The sequence below is a fragment of the Balaenoptera acutorostrata genome, chromosome 8 (assembly GCF_949987535.1).
Source record: "Balaenoptera acutorostrata chromosome 8, mBalAcu1.1, whole genome shotgun sequence".
NCBI classification, from domain to species: Eukaryota; Metazoa; Chordata; class Mammalia; order Artiodactyla; family Balaenopteridae; genus Balaenoptera; species Balaenoptera acutorostrata.
The window spans coordinates 75981757-75997041 of record NC_080071.1 but is presented as its reverse complement, the minus strand read 5'-3'; the positions used below and the strand labels follow the sequence as shown (position 1 = coordinate 75997041).

Below are 15285 nucleotides of genomic sequence, written 5' to 3'. Positions count from 1 at the left end.
TGGGAGCTCTGTCTGGTGGCTGGGAGTGCCACGGTTCCGGCCGCGCTGAAGTTGAGATGTTCTTCCTACTTGGCGGTAGCGAGCCACTCCCTGAACGCTTTGCAAATCCGTGCCTTCCCTTGGGAGGTTTACATTTCCTGCACTCAGCGCCGCCTTGCGGCGAGTCCTGGTCATCGCCTCTTCTCAGCACCTCTGCGCAAGAAAACTTCGGGAGCTCAGCACCGGGTCTGCGGACTCGATCTTGGCAAGAAACGGGCCGCGATGGCCCACCGTCCAGGGAAAAGAGGGCTGAGGGTCGTGAGGAAAGTCTCTTATGGGGAACCTTGTCTACTTCCTCCCTAGCGTCGCCCCAAAGAGAGGCCTCGACCTCTAAAGAAAAGGAGTTTAGATGCTGGGAAGAACTTCCGCATCTCGAGCCAGGAAAGCGCGATTTTAGCGGGGTGGCCACCGGGTGGCCTGGTACCTCTATCCCTGAAGGTCTCGGCCTGGCTCAGGCCCCCCAAAAAGAAAAAGCGGAGTCAGCCTCGGCTGTGGCGAGCGCCGGACATGTGTCTCAGCACTTTCTATTGTAATCCCCGAGGGCTGGGGCCAGGTCAGCGGTTGCGGGAAAGGCCGCGGCTCCCCCGGGGACACCAGAGCTGACCGCAGCTTGCCCGCTGACTCAGCTCCCCCCCACCCCAGCGGGAGAGGGTGCGGAGAGGGGGCGAGGCCTGGTATAAAGCCCCGCACGCCCAGCTCGCGCGCAGCCTCTCCGCTTCCGTCAGTACCGCGCTCACCCACCCGGTGAATACTCGGTGCTGGGGCGGGGTCTCTTCGGCCAGGGGAGGGCGAGACGGGGAAAAGCCGCTAGCAGCCAGGGTCCAGCCCGCGGTCCTTCACCTCCCATCGGGGTTGGGCGGGCCTGGGCGGGGAGTGGGCTCTCGAGACGCTGAGCGCTTGATCCCGTCCCTGTCTGCAGCGGCATGAGCAGCGCCCCCGCGCAGGGCCCAGCGCCCGCCAGCCTCACGCTTTGGGATGAGGAGGACTTCCAGGGCCGCCGCTGCCGGCTGCTGAGTGACTGCGCCAACATCGGCGAGCGCGTAGGCCTGCGCCGGGTGCGCTCGGTCAAGGTGGAAAATGGCGCGTGAGTGATGCCCCGGCGCGGTTGGGCTGGGTTGCGGGGCGCCAGGCTCCCCTGGCGCAAGCTCCGAGACTGGGTCCTTGGCTCCCAGTCCTCCATTCCCCAGACTGTATGTAAGCCCTGCCTGAGAGAGACCCAGCAACATGGAACATACCTAGGCTTCCTCAAAACTCCCCACCTGCCCCAAAACAAATCATGAGAAAGACTGTATCCTCGTGTGAGCTAAAGGGATAAAGGCGAGAAGCGACCCTTTGCGGGACTCCGTGGGGCCAGCCTGAACCCTGAAGGGGTTCCCAGTGTAATTCTGTCCCTTCCAAAATTAGATGGCTCTAAGCTTCGTTTAGCAAAAGAAGCCAAATCCCTTCCGCTCGCCCCACCCTGGTCTCCTAGAAACTGGGACCCTCAAGAAAGCTGAGGCCCCTGAGCTATTGCAGTTTGTTGCTATCACAGGTTGCTACCGCAGGTTAGGGGGGTTCCTACACCTACCTTTGCAGGGGCCAAAATCCTTGCGGTAGGAGTGCTTGGTCGGGTGATCTTCGTAGACTGGAAAATTCCTTCCAGCCTGGGGGCCTTGAGCTGGAAGCCTGGACCCCTCAAACCCCAGATAGCAGCCGGCTTAGGGTCTTTAGCCTCTAGAGGGGCTGGGTTGCCTTGTGATGGGTGTGTTAGGGGAAAGGCCTTGGGTGGAGACAAAGATCGGTTTTGTAGCAAGCAAGGGGGAGGGGGAGGAATGAATGAGGCTGGGGCAGATGCCTCGAAGCTTCCCTTATCTTTCCCCAGTTGGGTGGCGTTCGAGTACCCCGACTTCCAGGGACAGCAGTTCATTCTGGAGAAGGGTGACTATCCTCGCTGGAGTGCCTGGAGCGGCAGTGGCGGCCACCACAGCGACCAGCTGCTGTCCTTCCGGCCAGTGCTCTGCGCGGTGAGCACAGCCCTCCCCCTCCTCCTCTGCATCCCAGCTCCTAGCTCCAGGCCCTGGCCCCACCACGGCACCTGGAAAGACCATCCACTCACTGTATGGGGGGTGTAAACACAACTCCTAGATGGGTGGGAGTGGCATTACTTCCCAGAACCAGAGAGGTCTCAGAAATTTTGGAACGTGGGCCTAAGCCAGGCATCAGAAATCAGCACCACGGACAGCCCCAAGACCGTGCCAGTCTTGAGCCCCATTCCTCACACCCAGTCGTCCACAAGTCCGCATGTGTCAGCGAGCGCTTCTGTTGTCACACAGCACTGTGAGGTGGGGTGACTGCTCTTAACCTCATACATAAGTGTGGAAATGGGGCTCAGAGGGCAAAGTGATTTGACCCTGGTCACAAAGGTTAACATGAGAATAGAACTCAATCAGGGATCAAGGCTGAGGAGGGGTTAGTCTCTGTGTGTATGTTTGGGGGGAAAGGGTTGGAAATGAATCAAATACACTGGAGGGGAGGATCTCAATTCCCATTTCTGCTGATTTATCTACCCTACTGGTGAGGCCTGGGGCTGTGTGGTGGAGGACAGAAGGCAGGTGCTGCCTCAGCCCAGTTTCTCCATCCCAGGAGGCCAAGGAGCCCTGCAGGGGGAAGGCCCTGGGGCAATGGGAGCCCAGACTCAACAAACACTGATGCCCCGGCCTGTATGTTCTGACTTTGCTCTCCATCCTTCTCTGGGTCCTACCCTATGAGAAGCTATGCCCAGGGTGCTGGGCAGGGGATTGATAGTCAGTGCTTCCTTAGGGAAACTGTCTTGTTTAGTGGACCAGATTTCTCTCAGGACCTCTGATTTTCCTCCTGCAAAACATGTCCATGTCAAAAGATGCTCTCTATCCCTGACCTGGAAGTGTCTCTGGGAACAACCCCCTCAGTCTCACCACCTCAATCCAAAGCCATAGAAGGGACCAGGCTGGGGACCTCTAAGCATCCCAGCTTCCCAGACTGATATAGAGCTGATGGAGTGAACTCTGGGTGTGTTTATGGACCCTGTGTCTTTACAGCTTATGCTGGGCAGAGTGTTGGGGGAGTCGGGCTGAGAATGTATCCTCTTTGGAGGGCCTGACCTGTCCACCCCTACCTTCTTGTGCCTCAGAACCACAGCGACAGCCGTGTGACACTGTTTGAGGGGGAAAACTTCCAGGGCTGCAAGTTTGAACTCAATGATGACTACCCATCCCTGCCTTCCATGGGCTGGGCCAGCAAGGATGTGGGTTCCCTCAAAGTCAGCTCTGGAGCGTGAGTCCTGGGACTGGAACAGGGAAGAAGAGCAGGGAGGCAGTGGGGACCAGAGAGGAGGGTGGGGAAAAGTGATGGGGGTGCTAAGAGACACAGTAAAGAGAGACATTGGGGGCTAGGGGACAGGGGGAGTGAGGTCATGGGAGACTGAGAAGCAAGGGGAAGTGAGATGGTGGAGACAGACTGGGAGGGATGGGGCAGGTAATAGGAGAATGAGTCAGGGAGGTAACATGGGGTAGAGGAAGGGATTGAAAACATGGGTGAGGGGGCAATGGAGGGTGGGAATAGGAGACAAGATGAAGAAGGTGTTAGGAAGACCTGGAGCAGTGGACAGGGCAGGGAGAGATCCATGTAGGGAAAACCGAAGCCATGGTTTTGAAGCTGGGGTTTGGGAGCTGAGAAAGGAGGACCAGCCGTGGAGGACATCGGTGGGGGTGGGGGCAGAGCCTACTTACCACCCCTGTGCCTTCTCTGGCCTAGGTGGGTGGCCTACCAGTACCCAGGCTACCGGGGCTACCAGTATGTACTGGAGCAGGACCGCCACAGCGGGGAGTTCCGTAACTACAGTGAATTCGGCACGCAGGCCCACACCGGGCAGCTGCAGTCCATTCGGAGAGTCCAGCACTAAGCTCCACAGCCCCGGCTCCTCCCCTGAGGACCCTCAATAAAGGCTCCTGAACCTGCCTGCCCCTCTTGCCTCCTTTTTGGTGTCTTGCTTTGCAATCTCCATCCTTATCCTTCTGAGGGTCCTTCTCTGCCAACCCTCCCCTCTCCTCCGGCTCCAGGACCCTTGACTATGGAGCATACACTGGCTTAGGATGTATGTGGCTGATGGGTCTGAGATGAAAATGCTGGTAAGAATCCTGGGGATCCTGTTAAATGCAACCAGCCCCACACCTCTCCTTGGTAAAGGCCTATCAGCTTGGACCAGGGGTACCGCTAGCCCAGATAGTTCCTTTGCCATCCTCTGGTTTGGGCGCACATAGCTCCACGGCAGGGCTCATAGCTGAATTTCAACGTTCACACACCCCCTGGGCCAGGCACCATCATTTGGGGCAGGACCTCCTTAACTCTGTGCAGGAGCCCTGCTGGGCTCCTCTCTAACCCCCACCCCTACCTTTTCCAGCCTTTATCTTCACCCTGGCTCCCTATCCAGCCTAAGGGAAGCTTGCACCCATTTCCCAGCTTTGTAGAATCTCCGCCTTATAGAGGAGCAAGGGTGTGAGAGGGGTAATTGCTGGGAAGTCCCACTGCCTCCTAGGGGAGATGTCCTCTCTCTGAGCCAAGCCCTAGACCCTTTGAATAACAATCCCTCGTGGTATTGAGCTCCAGCATTTATTGTACAAAGCATTTGCATACCTTGCCTCTCAGCTGTCTCAAACAACTCCCTCTTCGTTCTTCCTCTTCCTCCCCACTCTTCAGAGGACTAGTGAGCTGGAGAGGCCACCCCTGAGCCACTGACCACAGTGAGCCTGGGTTCTGGGGCAGGTGGTAGAAGCCCACAGCCATGGTGGGGTTGAGTGCGGCAGCAGCCATCAGAGTCCGTGGCACCAATGTGGCTTCTTTCCAGCTCCCTCTTTGGCTCAGTTTATGATAATCTCACCCACATAGGTAGGGCCTTCAACGCCCTTGGGAGGCCCTTCATCTTGTCCCTCAGGGATGCTTGAGTTTTCAAGCCCCTGGTGGACCTATCCATGGGGAGGTGTGGCCCAGATTATTGCCCCAGCCCAGGGGAGTCAAAGCGATGTTGGAGAAAAGTCAGATTTGGACCTGGGCATTTCCCAGGGGCCCAGCTGTGCACAGTCAGGCATCTGCTCCCTTGGGAAGAGTCCTGGACCAGAAGTCAGAACACCTGGGACCCATTCACATAGCATCCCCCAGCCTCAATTCCCTCACCTGTAAACTGGGGCTATTGAGTCCTGCCTTGTCTCTATCACAGGGTTGTTGTGAGGATTCAAGGAGAACTCCCTGAAAATGCTTGTCATTCAGAAAAGCACTAGGGCAGTTACCATTGGACCTCCCTTCCCTGACTCTCCCCATGGATCTCAGGGTTGGGTCAGGGGACGAAGGACAGAGTTCTAGGTGGGGTATGAATTCTGCTTTATACCTAGATGGGTTCTAAAGTCCATTGCCCCTGTCATGTTTGATGCTCCTAATAGCTTCCATTCTTCATCCATTTCACCAATGAAGAAACTGGAGCTCCTCTGAGAGGGAGAAGCCTTGATGAGGTCATCCACTTAATTGGTGACAAAGCCAGGACCTGAACACAGGGCTCCAGACCCCAAATCCAGGCTGTTAACCGGAGGCTGACCTGAGCTGTGACCAAAAGCCTCAGGCCTCAGAAAAGCCCCAAATCTTTGTGGGCTCCAGAGGAGCCTGGGGTTCCTGCGTGATCACAGGCTCCTAACATTCCCCTTGGGGGCATGGTAATAGTAACAACAGCTAAATATATGCAGCTTTGTCTGAGCACTCAGCATGTGTTATATAAGCCTAATAATTCTGTATGGTTGGTACTATAATCCCCATTTTACAGATGAAGAGACTAAGGTACAGAGGTTATGTAACTTCCTCAAAAGCCACGCAACTAGGAAATGGGGGATCTGGAGTTGAACCCAGACCCAGACAAACTGGCCTCAGAGCCCAGCAGCCCATCTCCATACTGCCTGTATTGGGGGAAGGCAGTGGGCAAAGGGAGATCTGGTATCTACCATCAGCTGAGCTGCCCTCCCTCCAGGAAGGTGCATGGTTACTAGGACCACCCAGCAAGATGCCTTCAGGAACTGGCAGTGTGACCCTGACCAGGGCACGCCCTGTCTCTAGGTATCAGTGTCCTCACCTGTACAGTGAAGGAGTTGGGGGAGCTAATATTTGTTGCAGCCTTTGCCAGCATGGATCTTCTAGGTTTTCTTAGACCCACGGGTCCAGCTCTGCTCCCCACATCAGCAAATAAGGAGGGGGTGCACAGAGGCCAGGCTGGGCCTGAGTGTTTTCACCTTCCTACCCTCCTTCTATTCTGGGCAGGCTGATGATCTGCAGAACACAGTGGGGCTCACACCCAGCCAGGTGGGAGGAGGATGGCAGGGAAGCTGCCTGGACTTGCTCATTGGCTGCACTCAGCCAAAGGCCAAAGGGGACGGAGGAGGTTATCTCCTTTCCAGTGGTGCAGCCAAGATCCAGGTGAGGTAGTGGTATGCCCCTCACTCCCTCACAAACTCTTCCCAGAGCCCACCTACCCCTCAGTCCCTGAGTCCTCAGTGAGGCGGGGGTGGGGACAGAGCCTGAGCTGTTGAACCTTCATCAGCTCGGAGCTGGGATGTCCGGATAGACGCCCACCCTAAGCGCCTCTCCCTTCTGCCTCAGCCTTCCACTCAGAGCATTAGTGGGTGAAACTTGCTGCCTCCCCACTCTTGCAACTCTGGCCTCCTGTTCCTCATTTTCTATCTGGGGACGTGACAAGAAAGCATGAAGGAGAGGGTGTGAGACCTCGGCTGGACCCTCAAGACCCTCTGCTCCCTCAAAGCCCTGAGTTTTGTCCCCAGGGAGCACCCCAACCTCTCATCTTTCCCCCACCAGATTCCACCTCCACATCCTGAAACCTCCACGCCTGTCCCTTTAGGATCCTAAGGGGATCCTGAAGAAACTGGAGCTCCTCTGAGAGGGAGATCCCAGTGGCTCAGCTGGGAGCCCCTCCATTTTCCCCTAGACTCACCTCCCACACTCCTCCTTGGTTCCTTCTGATTTTTGTACCCTCCACCAGCAAGGAGGAACACCCCAGGAGTTACAGCAAGTGAAGAATGCAAGAGGCCCCACAGAAACCCCTCCCCCAGCTGGACTTCCCAGCCACCCTCAGTCAGGCAACCCAGGACCAGGAATCCTGCAGAAAACCTGCCCGCTTCCATCCAAGTGCCCTGAAGTCCCAGGTCTCCTCACCTCCTGAAGTCAAGCAGTGGGAGAGAAAGGCCTTGAGATTACCAATTCTGACCAGAGTCACCAGGTGCTGCATGACTGCAGGTGGGCTCCTGTCCCAGAGACTCATCTTCAGCCAGCATCCCTCCTTAGTGTGCCCCTCCAGAGCCAGGAAGCCCCACAGGTACCCAGAGACTCCAGGCCACCTGGGAACCACATCAGCTTTGCTAATACCCCTCTTTGCCCCTTTCTTGGAGTGTATTTACTTCCACTCCCCCTGGGTTGGGGACCTTGTACGGTGCACCTGTTTTAACTCCTCTACTCCTACTAGAGCAAGGTGCCAACTGCAGCCTAGTTCTGGGATAATCAGGATGGGAATAGTTGTGAGGGTAGATGGTAAGCTGGGATGACAAGGGATGGGGAAAGATAGAAGAGAAATGGTTGGGGGGGGTGGAAGGGGGATCACGAGCCTACCATTTGCCACAAATTAGTGAGAACAAACGAATGAGAAAAGGAAGGGAAAGAGAGAGATGGGATGGAGAGGTAGAGAGGAGACAGAAGGGGAGATGGGAGGAGGAGGGACTAGATCTAAGAAGAAGGAGAGACCTAGAAAGGGGGAGGAAGGGCAAGCCACTAAAAGTAAGTTGTGCGGGAGACGCCCCAGCGCTGGCCCAGAGGCCTGGGAGCCCTGGAAAGGCAGGAAACCGGGTAAAACAAGAGGGAGACAGGGAAGGAGATCGGGTCTCCAGGGAAGAGCAGAGAGTGGGAGAGGAGGAGGAGGGAGGAGTAGCGGGGATGGAGGAAGGGGGGTAGATAAAGGGAGCAACGGCTGCCGACCGGGAGCACAGCGACAGGAGAGAGGGAGGGAAGCGGAAATTTAAAAGTGAAGATGCAGATAACGCAGCCTGGAGACGGGAACCCGGGTGGGGGTGGGGTGGGGGAGGGGAGGAGAGTGGAGCGGTGAGGTGGGGGGGGGAAATGGGTGAGAAGGAGGGAGCCCCCACCCCGTTGTGGCCCCGGGGGTCCGAGGTGGGGCCGGGTACCCCGCCCCATTCCTGTTTGCTCAGAGTCAGGGAGGCGGAAAAGAAATGGGCTCCTGACCCCTGTCAGAGCGCGAGGCCTAGGCCCATCCCCCGCGCGTCTCCTGGGATGCGGGGTGCGGGGGGCTGCCGGGTGCGCTTGGCTGCCGCGCGGCAAGTCGGAGACTTTATTGCGATGGGGCGATAAGAGGGGCGGGGGCGGGGTCCGGGGGGCCGAGGCTGCAGCTCTTTAATTAAAACGGAAATTGCGGCCCCTGCCCGCGCGGGGGCCCGGAGGGTTCCGAGCAGCCTGGTAGCTGGGAGCATCGCTCCAGGACCCCTCCATCCCCCGCCACACCCGGGCAGCCCCCTCCCGCCAGGCCTTGCTGGACCCAGCGCCTTCTCCCTGTCACCCGCTGTCGCCTCGGGCGGGGATCGGTGCCCCGGAGCGCAAAGCCTGACGCGATCCCCCTCTCCCACCCCCACACCCCCACCTCCCACCGCCCAGGCCCTGGCGGCGATGAGACAGAGCGGCGCCTCCCAGCCCCTGCTGATCAACATGTACCTGCCAGGTACCAGGGACCAGCCGGGGGCTGGAGGCACCAGGACCCGGGGCGGGAAGTCTGGGCTGGGGCTTGGGAAGGGGATACTGCGGTCCAAGGGAAGGGGGCGCGGTCCAGAGAATCGGATCGCTGGGAGAACTGAGCAATCTAGGGCGTTGGGAGACCTTAAAGGCAGATGGAGCGCTTTGGGGGTTTAGTGTGAGGTTTAGAGGACCTGAAGTGAGCAGATTGGGAGCCTGGGAAGCCAAGAGCGCCAGCTCAGGGGCTGAAAGAGCCTGGCAGGGGGAGCAGAGGTCTACAGTGTGGCAGGGGACTCAGTGCGCGTGCAGTGTTGGGAGGTTGTGGTCAGCCGGGAGTCTCCCGTGCGCCCTCGTGGCTCCTCACCTCCGTGCTCCGAGCGTTCCCACCAGCCCAGCTTTCCAGGCGCCCTCTCCTCTCCGGTGGGCTCTGCGCGCTCCGGCTCGCTGGCGCAAACCCCGCTCGGCTTTATAAGGCTCCCGCCGGCCCGTTCAGAAAGCGGATTTCCTTTTTCCTGGACGCGTTTCCTGACTTGGGCGTTATGGAGGGGCTCCGCGCGGCGCGCGCCCGGGCCGGGCTCCGGGAGGAGGAGCCGGACGGATCGGGCCCCCAGCCTCGCGCCGGGGAACCAAGGCACCCCCCTCTTCCCCCTTGAGCCTTGGCCCGGGGCCCTTTCGGTCAAGTCGGCAACCTCCGCCTGGATCCGCCTGATTGTTTTCTCCTGCTGCCACAGATCCCGTCGGAGACGGTCTCTTCAAGGAAGGAAAGAGCCCGGGATGGGGGCCGCTGAGCCCCGCGGTACAAAAAGGTGAGCTGGCCGGCGGGGTGGACGGGCGGAGGCGAAGACAGTGGATCGGGTCCGGGGTACCCACCGCATACAGACAGGCACCACTGCCACCTGAACAGAGGGTGGGAGCGATATGCAATGCTGGGCTTTGGGAAGCAGAGGGTCGGGGCATGATTGTGGGGAGGCTCGGGGGGGTGTGGGGAACATTCATTTGGCCTGTGGCTCCTGCACCTTCTGAGACCCAGGGTTGAACTCGAAGGCCAGGGCAGACGAAGATTTTGCCCCCACCCCCTTTTCAGCTGGGAATGTTTTTCCTGCTGTGGGGCTGGGGCTGAGGTGCTTGGTGTCATTTCCCTACTGGCAGCGGGAGCCCAAGGCATCGGCACCGCCCAGCAAGGTGACCCGGAGAATTATTCCCTGGCCACTCCAGGCCGAGTCACCACTAGCACCAGGGCCAGCACCCACCTGCCCCACTGGCCCATGCCAGGCTCTGTGAGCCAAGTCCTCTGGGCCGTTGCAGTTGATTCCCAGGTTGGTCACCCGCTCTCTGCCGGTGGCTAAATTATCCTCGGTTTTGCCATGTTGGCGGCCGAACCTGGCTGGCCTTCCAGGTCAAGCCTCCCCACAGGTCCCCACCCAGTCGGTACCCTAGATCTCACCAAGTTACCGTAACCAGAAAAACAAGGTTGGCAACTGCTTTATCCAAAAGGGAACACAACACCCAACAGGAATGAGTTTCCAAGCCTCTACGTCCCTCATACCAGATGCACATTTTTACCCAAATCTTCCCTTGCTTCTGACCCTAAAATTCAATGCTCCTGACCTGGAGCCAGGCAGCTCCTCACCGGGCTGGTGTGGAGGGACTGGGATCAAAATGATGGTGGAGGGCAGCATCTGGGTTCTGAGCGAGTTGTTGAAAAAAGAAGAGACTTTCAGCAGGCTCAATTTAAAACAATCAGACAGTTTCGAGGAAAATCCCATTTATTCTGAAAGAGTGGGGGGGGAGGAGGGGGGGTAATGCTATCAAGATTTTTCTCCAACTGTCTGATTGAGGCTCCAAGACAGAGAAGCAGGAGTTCTCTCTCACTACCCACTTACCCGGGAAAGCCTCCTGGCCGTTTTTAGCAACCCCCCAAATCCAGACGGGGCAGAAGAGTCTGGAGATTGGCCAACGATGGGAGGAGGCAGGGAGCCAAGCAGAGAGGCTTCCCGGTCTCCTCTCCTCTTCTCAGAGCGGCGCATCACGCCCCCAGGGAACTACGACACCTTGGTACCCTGGGAATCCCGCCTGTTTCGAAAAAAGAGGTCGAACCGGAGTAGCCCCAGCACCAGACGCTGGCAAGGGTGGGGAGACTTCAGAGGCTGCCATTCCTCTCACGCTTAGGGAGCCACTGTGCCCATTCTTGTCTGATCTGGTACCTCGAGGAAGCCAGCCACCACCTCGTCTCCACCTCGGGCAGGGGGTCCAACTGTATGCCTTGTCCGGTGGCTGGGGTGATCCTGCTGCAGGCCTGCTTCTTCCCTCTGGATCTCTGGACGTGGTCCAGCTGGGATGTGGCAGTCTAACCACCTATGTAGGCTACCCTGTGCGGTTGTGCAGGCTCTGCACCGAGTATGGGCACTCAGCCGAAGGGCTGATATCCCGCCTTTGCTCACCTCCGAGAGCCCTGTGCCTTGGAGCGCCTCTACCTCTACACGGAGGAAGTGATGCTTCCCCTTCTCCCCCCAATTCTCACAAAGCTGTGCGCCCGCGGGGTTGCGTCCTCCTTAGTGGGAGACTCGTTTCCATTGTGCAAAAGCGCGGTATTGGCTAGGGACGGCGTTGCTGATCAGCCCCTCCCTGGCCAGCCGCTCGAGCTGTGCCCAGTTACACAGCTGGACGTGCCCTTTTCCTGCCTGACATCGGTCCCCACCCCCGACTCGGGGCGGGGGAGGTCGTCTCCCACCTCACCTCTTCCCCCGCCGCTAGACTCCCTCATCCCGCCGGTGTCTGACTGCCCCCCTTCCCCACAGGCAGCGGCCAGATCCAGCTGTGGCAGTTTCTGCTGGAGCTGCTGGCTGACCGCGCGAACGCCGGCTGCATCGCGTGGGAGGGTGGCCACGGAGAGTTCAAGCTCACGGACCCAGACGAGGTGGCGCGGCGCTGGGGCGAGCGCAAGAGCAAGCCCAACATGAACTACGACAAGCTGAGCCGCGCGCTGCGTTACTACTACGACAAGAACATCATGAGCAAGGTGCACGGCAAGCGCTACGCCTACCGCTTCGACTTCCAGGGCCTGGCGCAGGCCTGCCAGCCGCCCCCCGCGCACGCTCACGCCGCCGCCGCCGCCGCCGCCGCGGCCGCCGCCGCCCAGGACGGCGCGCTCTACAAGCTGCCCCCCAGCCTGGCCCCACTGCCCTTCCCCGGCCTCTCCAAACTCAACCTCATGGCCGCCTCGGCCGGCGTCGCGCCCGCCGGCTTCTCCTACTGGCCGGGCCCGGGCCCCGCCGCCGCCGCCGCCGCCGCCACCGCCGCGCTCTACCCCAGCCCCGGGTTGCAGCCCCCGTCCGGGCCCTTCGGCGCGGTGGCAGCCGCCTCGCACCTGGGGGGCCATTACCACTAGACGGGGCGGCCGGATGCCCCGTGGCCTCTCCCAGACGCCCAGAGCCTCGCTCAATCCCATCCACATCCCGGAGAGGGGCCGGCGCCTCCGCCGCCGTTCCTTCAACCTCAGATTTTACTCCGCCCGCTGCACCCAGCCCCGGGGGAAGGGGCCTGAAGTCGCCTCAATCTTCCTTTAACGCCGGATTTGCCCCCCGCCTCATCCCGCAACCCCCGAGCGAGGGTGACTGTGCCCGCATTTCCTCTAACCTTCTTCTAGACCTCAGATCCCTGAAAGGGGTTCTCGGGTCTCCCCTGATTTTTCCTCCCCTCCATCTGTACTTCCCTCTGGCTCCTGGAAGCCCCTCCATTATGACCCCTCTCTTATTCCAAATTTTCTCTCTCTCTCTCTCTCTCTTTTTTTTGTCCCCCACGGAGCTGCCCCGATTCCAGTATGGCCGAGGCCCAGCAGAGTCCACCTTCTCCTCCCCTGGCACCTCAGCGGGCTTGGTAAGGGCCGCGTCTCCCTTGACGCTTCTAGGTAGCTTCCGGGCCCCCTTCCTCCCGCTCCCAACCTCCCACAGGACTGCCTTGTGTTTCTATTCCCTTCCAGACCTATTAAAGCTCCCAAGCTCCCCACTGCCTCTTCTCTCTGTTCTTAGCTGCACCAGAACCTTGGTGAGGGGGGAGTGAAAAGGTAGTGAGACGCCCAGTTCAGGCCTGAGCAGAAAGGCCTGCCAAGGAAAAGCTCGAGAGAATGAGGGCAGGCAGGCTTGGGTGCTGCTGGAGGGGAGCGCGGAGCCTCTAGTGCGTGGGTTCCTGCTGCAGCGCCCCTCCTACCTGGCAGTCGAGCCCAGCCTGCCTCATCCGGCCTTCCACTTGCCCCTTCACCCTACCCCATCCCAACTTCCCTCCCAACGCGCAGCGGCATGCCACCTTCCCCCATCTCACCCATCCTTACGCAAGTTCCTCACCCCCTGCCAACCTCCACCCCGCCTTGTCTCATCTTCACACCATCTCAATCTTTCCTCAGTCCCTCCATTTCATCTCCTTCCCCACCTCTCCTCTCCTCCCCATCCTACCTTCACTCAGACTTTCTCTCTCACTCCCACTCACAAACGCCCCCTCCCACCCCGTCCCCCTATCTCCAGCGCTATCTTTTCTCTGGATCTGCCGCCTCGTTTTCAGGAGGAGGGAATCTCCCCTTCTGCGCCTGCCGCTCCCCTCCGGGCTTGTGGCTGCAACCTCCTTCTCGCGGGTGGCGCGCGCCCTCTGCTGGTCACAGGAGGGTAAGCCAGAGCCAGGTTTTGCAGCTAAACAGAACCCGACACTTCAGGCCAAACTTGGCTTTCAGAGAGGAGGGGCGAAAGGGGGGAACCCTAGCCCTGCACCCCAGGTCCGGCCTCGAGAAGTCTGGGAAGTGGGTCAAGTGGGTCATCCTCCTGGCAGGGCCATTTTCCTCACCACCTGAGGCCCTTTGAATACTGTGCCCACCGGGGGCCATGGCTCTTATGCTTTCTCCGAGCCTTTTACAAAAACTGTTGGCAGGAAAACTGCCTTGAACGCGTTCCTTTAGGCGGAAACAACACGGGGGAGGTACCTGAAGTGATAGCCAGAACTTTGAGCTGCACACCAAGGCAAGCCCATTGCTCCCCCTTCTCCATGGTCCTAGTGTTTCTTTCCCAGGGGCCATATCTCTTCCTGGACCAAAGGTTCCTCGCTAGTTGGTGGGAGAGTGCCTGGGTTCCCACAAGGCAGTTGAGGAGATTTCCCTGTGCCCCATGGGCCGGAAGGGAAAATGCAGGGGGAAGGCAGGACAACTAAGTGCAGGGAGGGTCTGAATGCCCTTTCCCAATGGGAGTGAAATCATCGAGGTCCACCTAGGGAAAGAGTCTTTATTTCTTTTCATTTCATCTTCACTTTATTTTTTCTGGTTTTCCAAATAACACACTCAGCATAGAAAATTTGGAAAATACACAATAAGGGCTCCATGAAATATTAGCTGAATTAAGCATGTAATGAAACATGGGGAAAAGTCACCTACAGTCTCATCACACAAAGGCCACTATTTATAACGCTTTGTCTTAATCTCCTTTTTCTCTGTGCCCTTTGGAATTGAATGGTACCCTGCTTTAGTCCCTTAACATTCTGGTATCAACATGGTCCATGCCGTTGTTATGCTCTCTAGACCTCATGGGGTAAGAAGGTGGGATCATGTATTACAAGGAGCAGACGGCCAGGGGAGGAATCCAGCCTGGTGAGGACCTCAGGAACTTAGAGGGAGAGGCAAAGGGCCTCTTTGCAGGGGGCAGAAGCTGGGAGGGAGAAAGAATGCACTGGGGAGACAGAACCAGGTTCCAGAAAGATCTGGGCTGCTAAGAATTGTGGGTTGAATGTAAAAAGGTGAAATTTCCTGGCAAGAAGTGTGAGGTCCTGTACTTAGATCTCTAAAGGCCAGAGTGTGAGACATGCAAGGGTGGTGCTCTGTAGCGCCTATGTATAAATTAGTGGTGTCTTAGTTAACACAATGTTACACGGGAGCCTGTAGGGTAAATGCAGAAAAAACCATTGTGATCTGAGGATGCGTTGATGCAGCAATGGCACCCTAGGATGAAGGAAATGATCCACTTGCTATAATGATTGTGCCCCCAGCATATTGTACACAGTGTTAGATAACACTTTCAGGAGAAGACCAAATGGAGAACAGACAGAATAGTGGACCCAGGAAGTGAAGAGGAACAATGCTGGAAAACCAACCATGGGAGATGTCTGGAAAGTCATAGTGGGGAAAGAGGCATGGGAGCTGTCCTCAATTATTCAAAGAGATGTCCTGTGGCAGAGCACCTGGATGCGTGTACTGGGACACATGGTAGAAAACTACAGTGAGACAAATATGTCAACCTGATCTAATGAAGAACCTTCTGCTATGGACCATGATGAGGAGTGCTTTGTCACTGGAGTGTTCAGCAGACCCTTCCTTGGAGGTTGAGAGGGGAGGTGTACTAGGTGACTTCAACCTTGAGACTCTTGAAGTCCTGTGAGTGAGTTGGTAAAGGAGGGATTTAGACATCGTTGGGAAGC

The 15285-nt window shown here is 58.1% G+C and overlaps 2 protein-coding genes across 2 annotated transcripts; both read left to right on the top strand.

The window, feature by feature from the left end:
- Positions 1-962: 962 nt before the first annotated feature.
- CRYBA2 (crystallin beta A2) lies at positions 963-3958 on the top strand. The gene is made up of 4 exons (XM_007187943.3): positions 963-1123; positions 1901-2042; positions 3188-3330; positions 3811-3958. Exons 1-4 carry the CDS (start codon positions 963-965, stop codon positions 3956-3958), a joined length of 594 nt encoding a protein of 197 aa, XP_007188005.1.
- Positions 3959-8214: 4256 nt separating this feature from the next.
- FEV (FEV transcription factor, ETS family member) lies at positions 8215-12226 on the top strand. The gene is given in 5 exon segments (XM_057551360.1): positions 8215-8265; positions 8591-8719; positions 8722-8827; positions 9570-9644; positions 11637-12226. Coding segments are annotated over 5 exon segments (951 nt in total).
- Positions 12227-15285: the final 3059 nt, after the last annotated feature.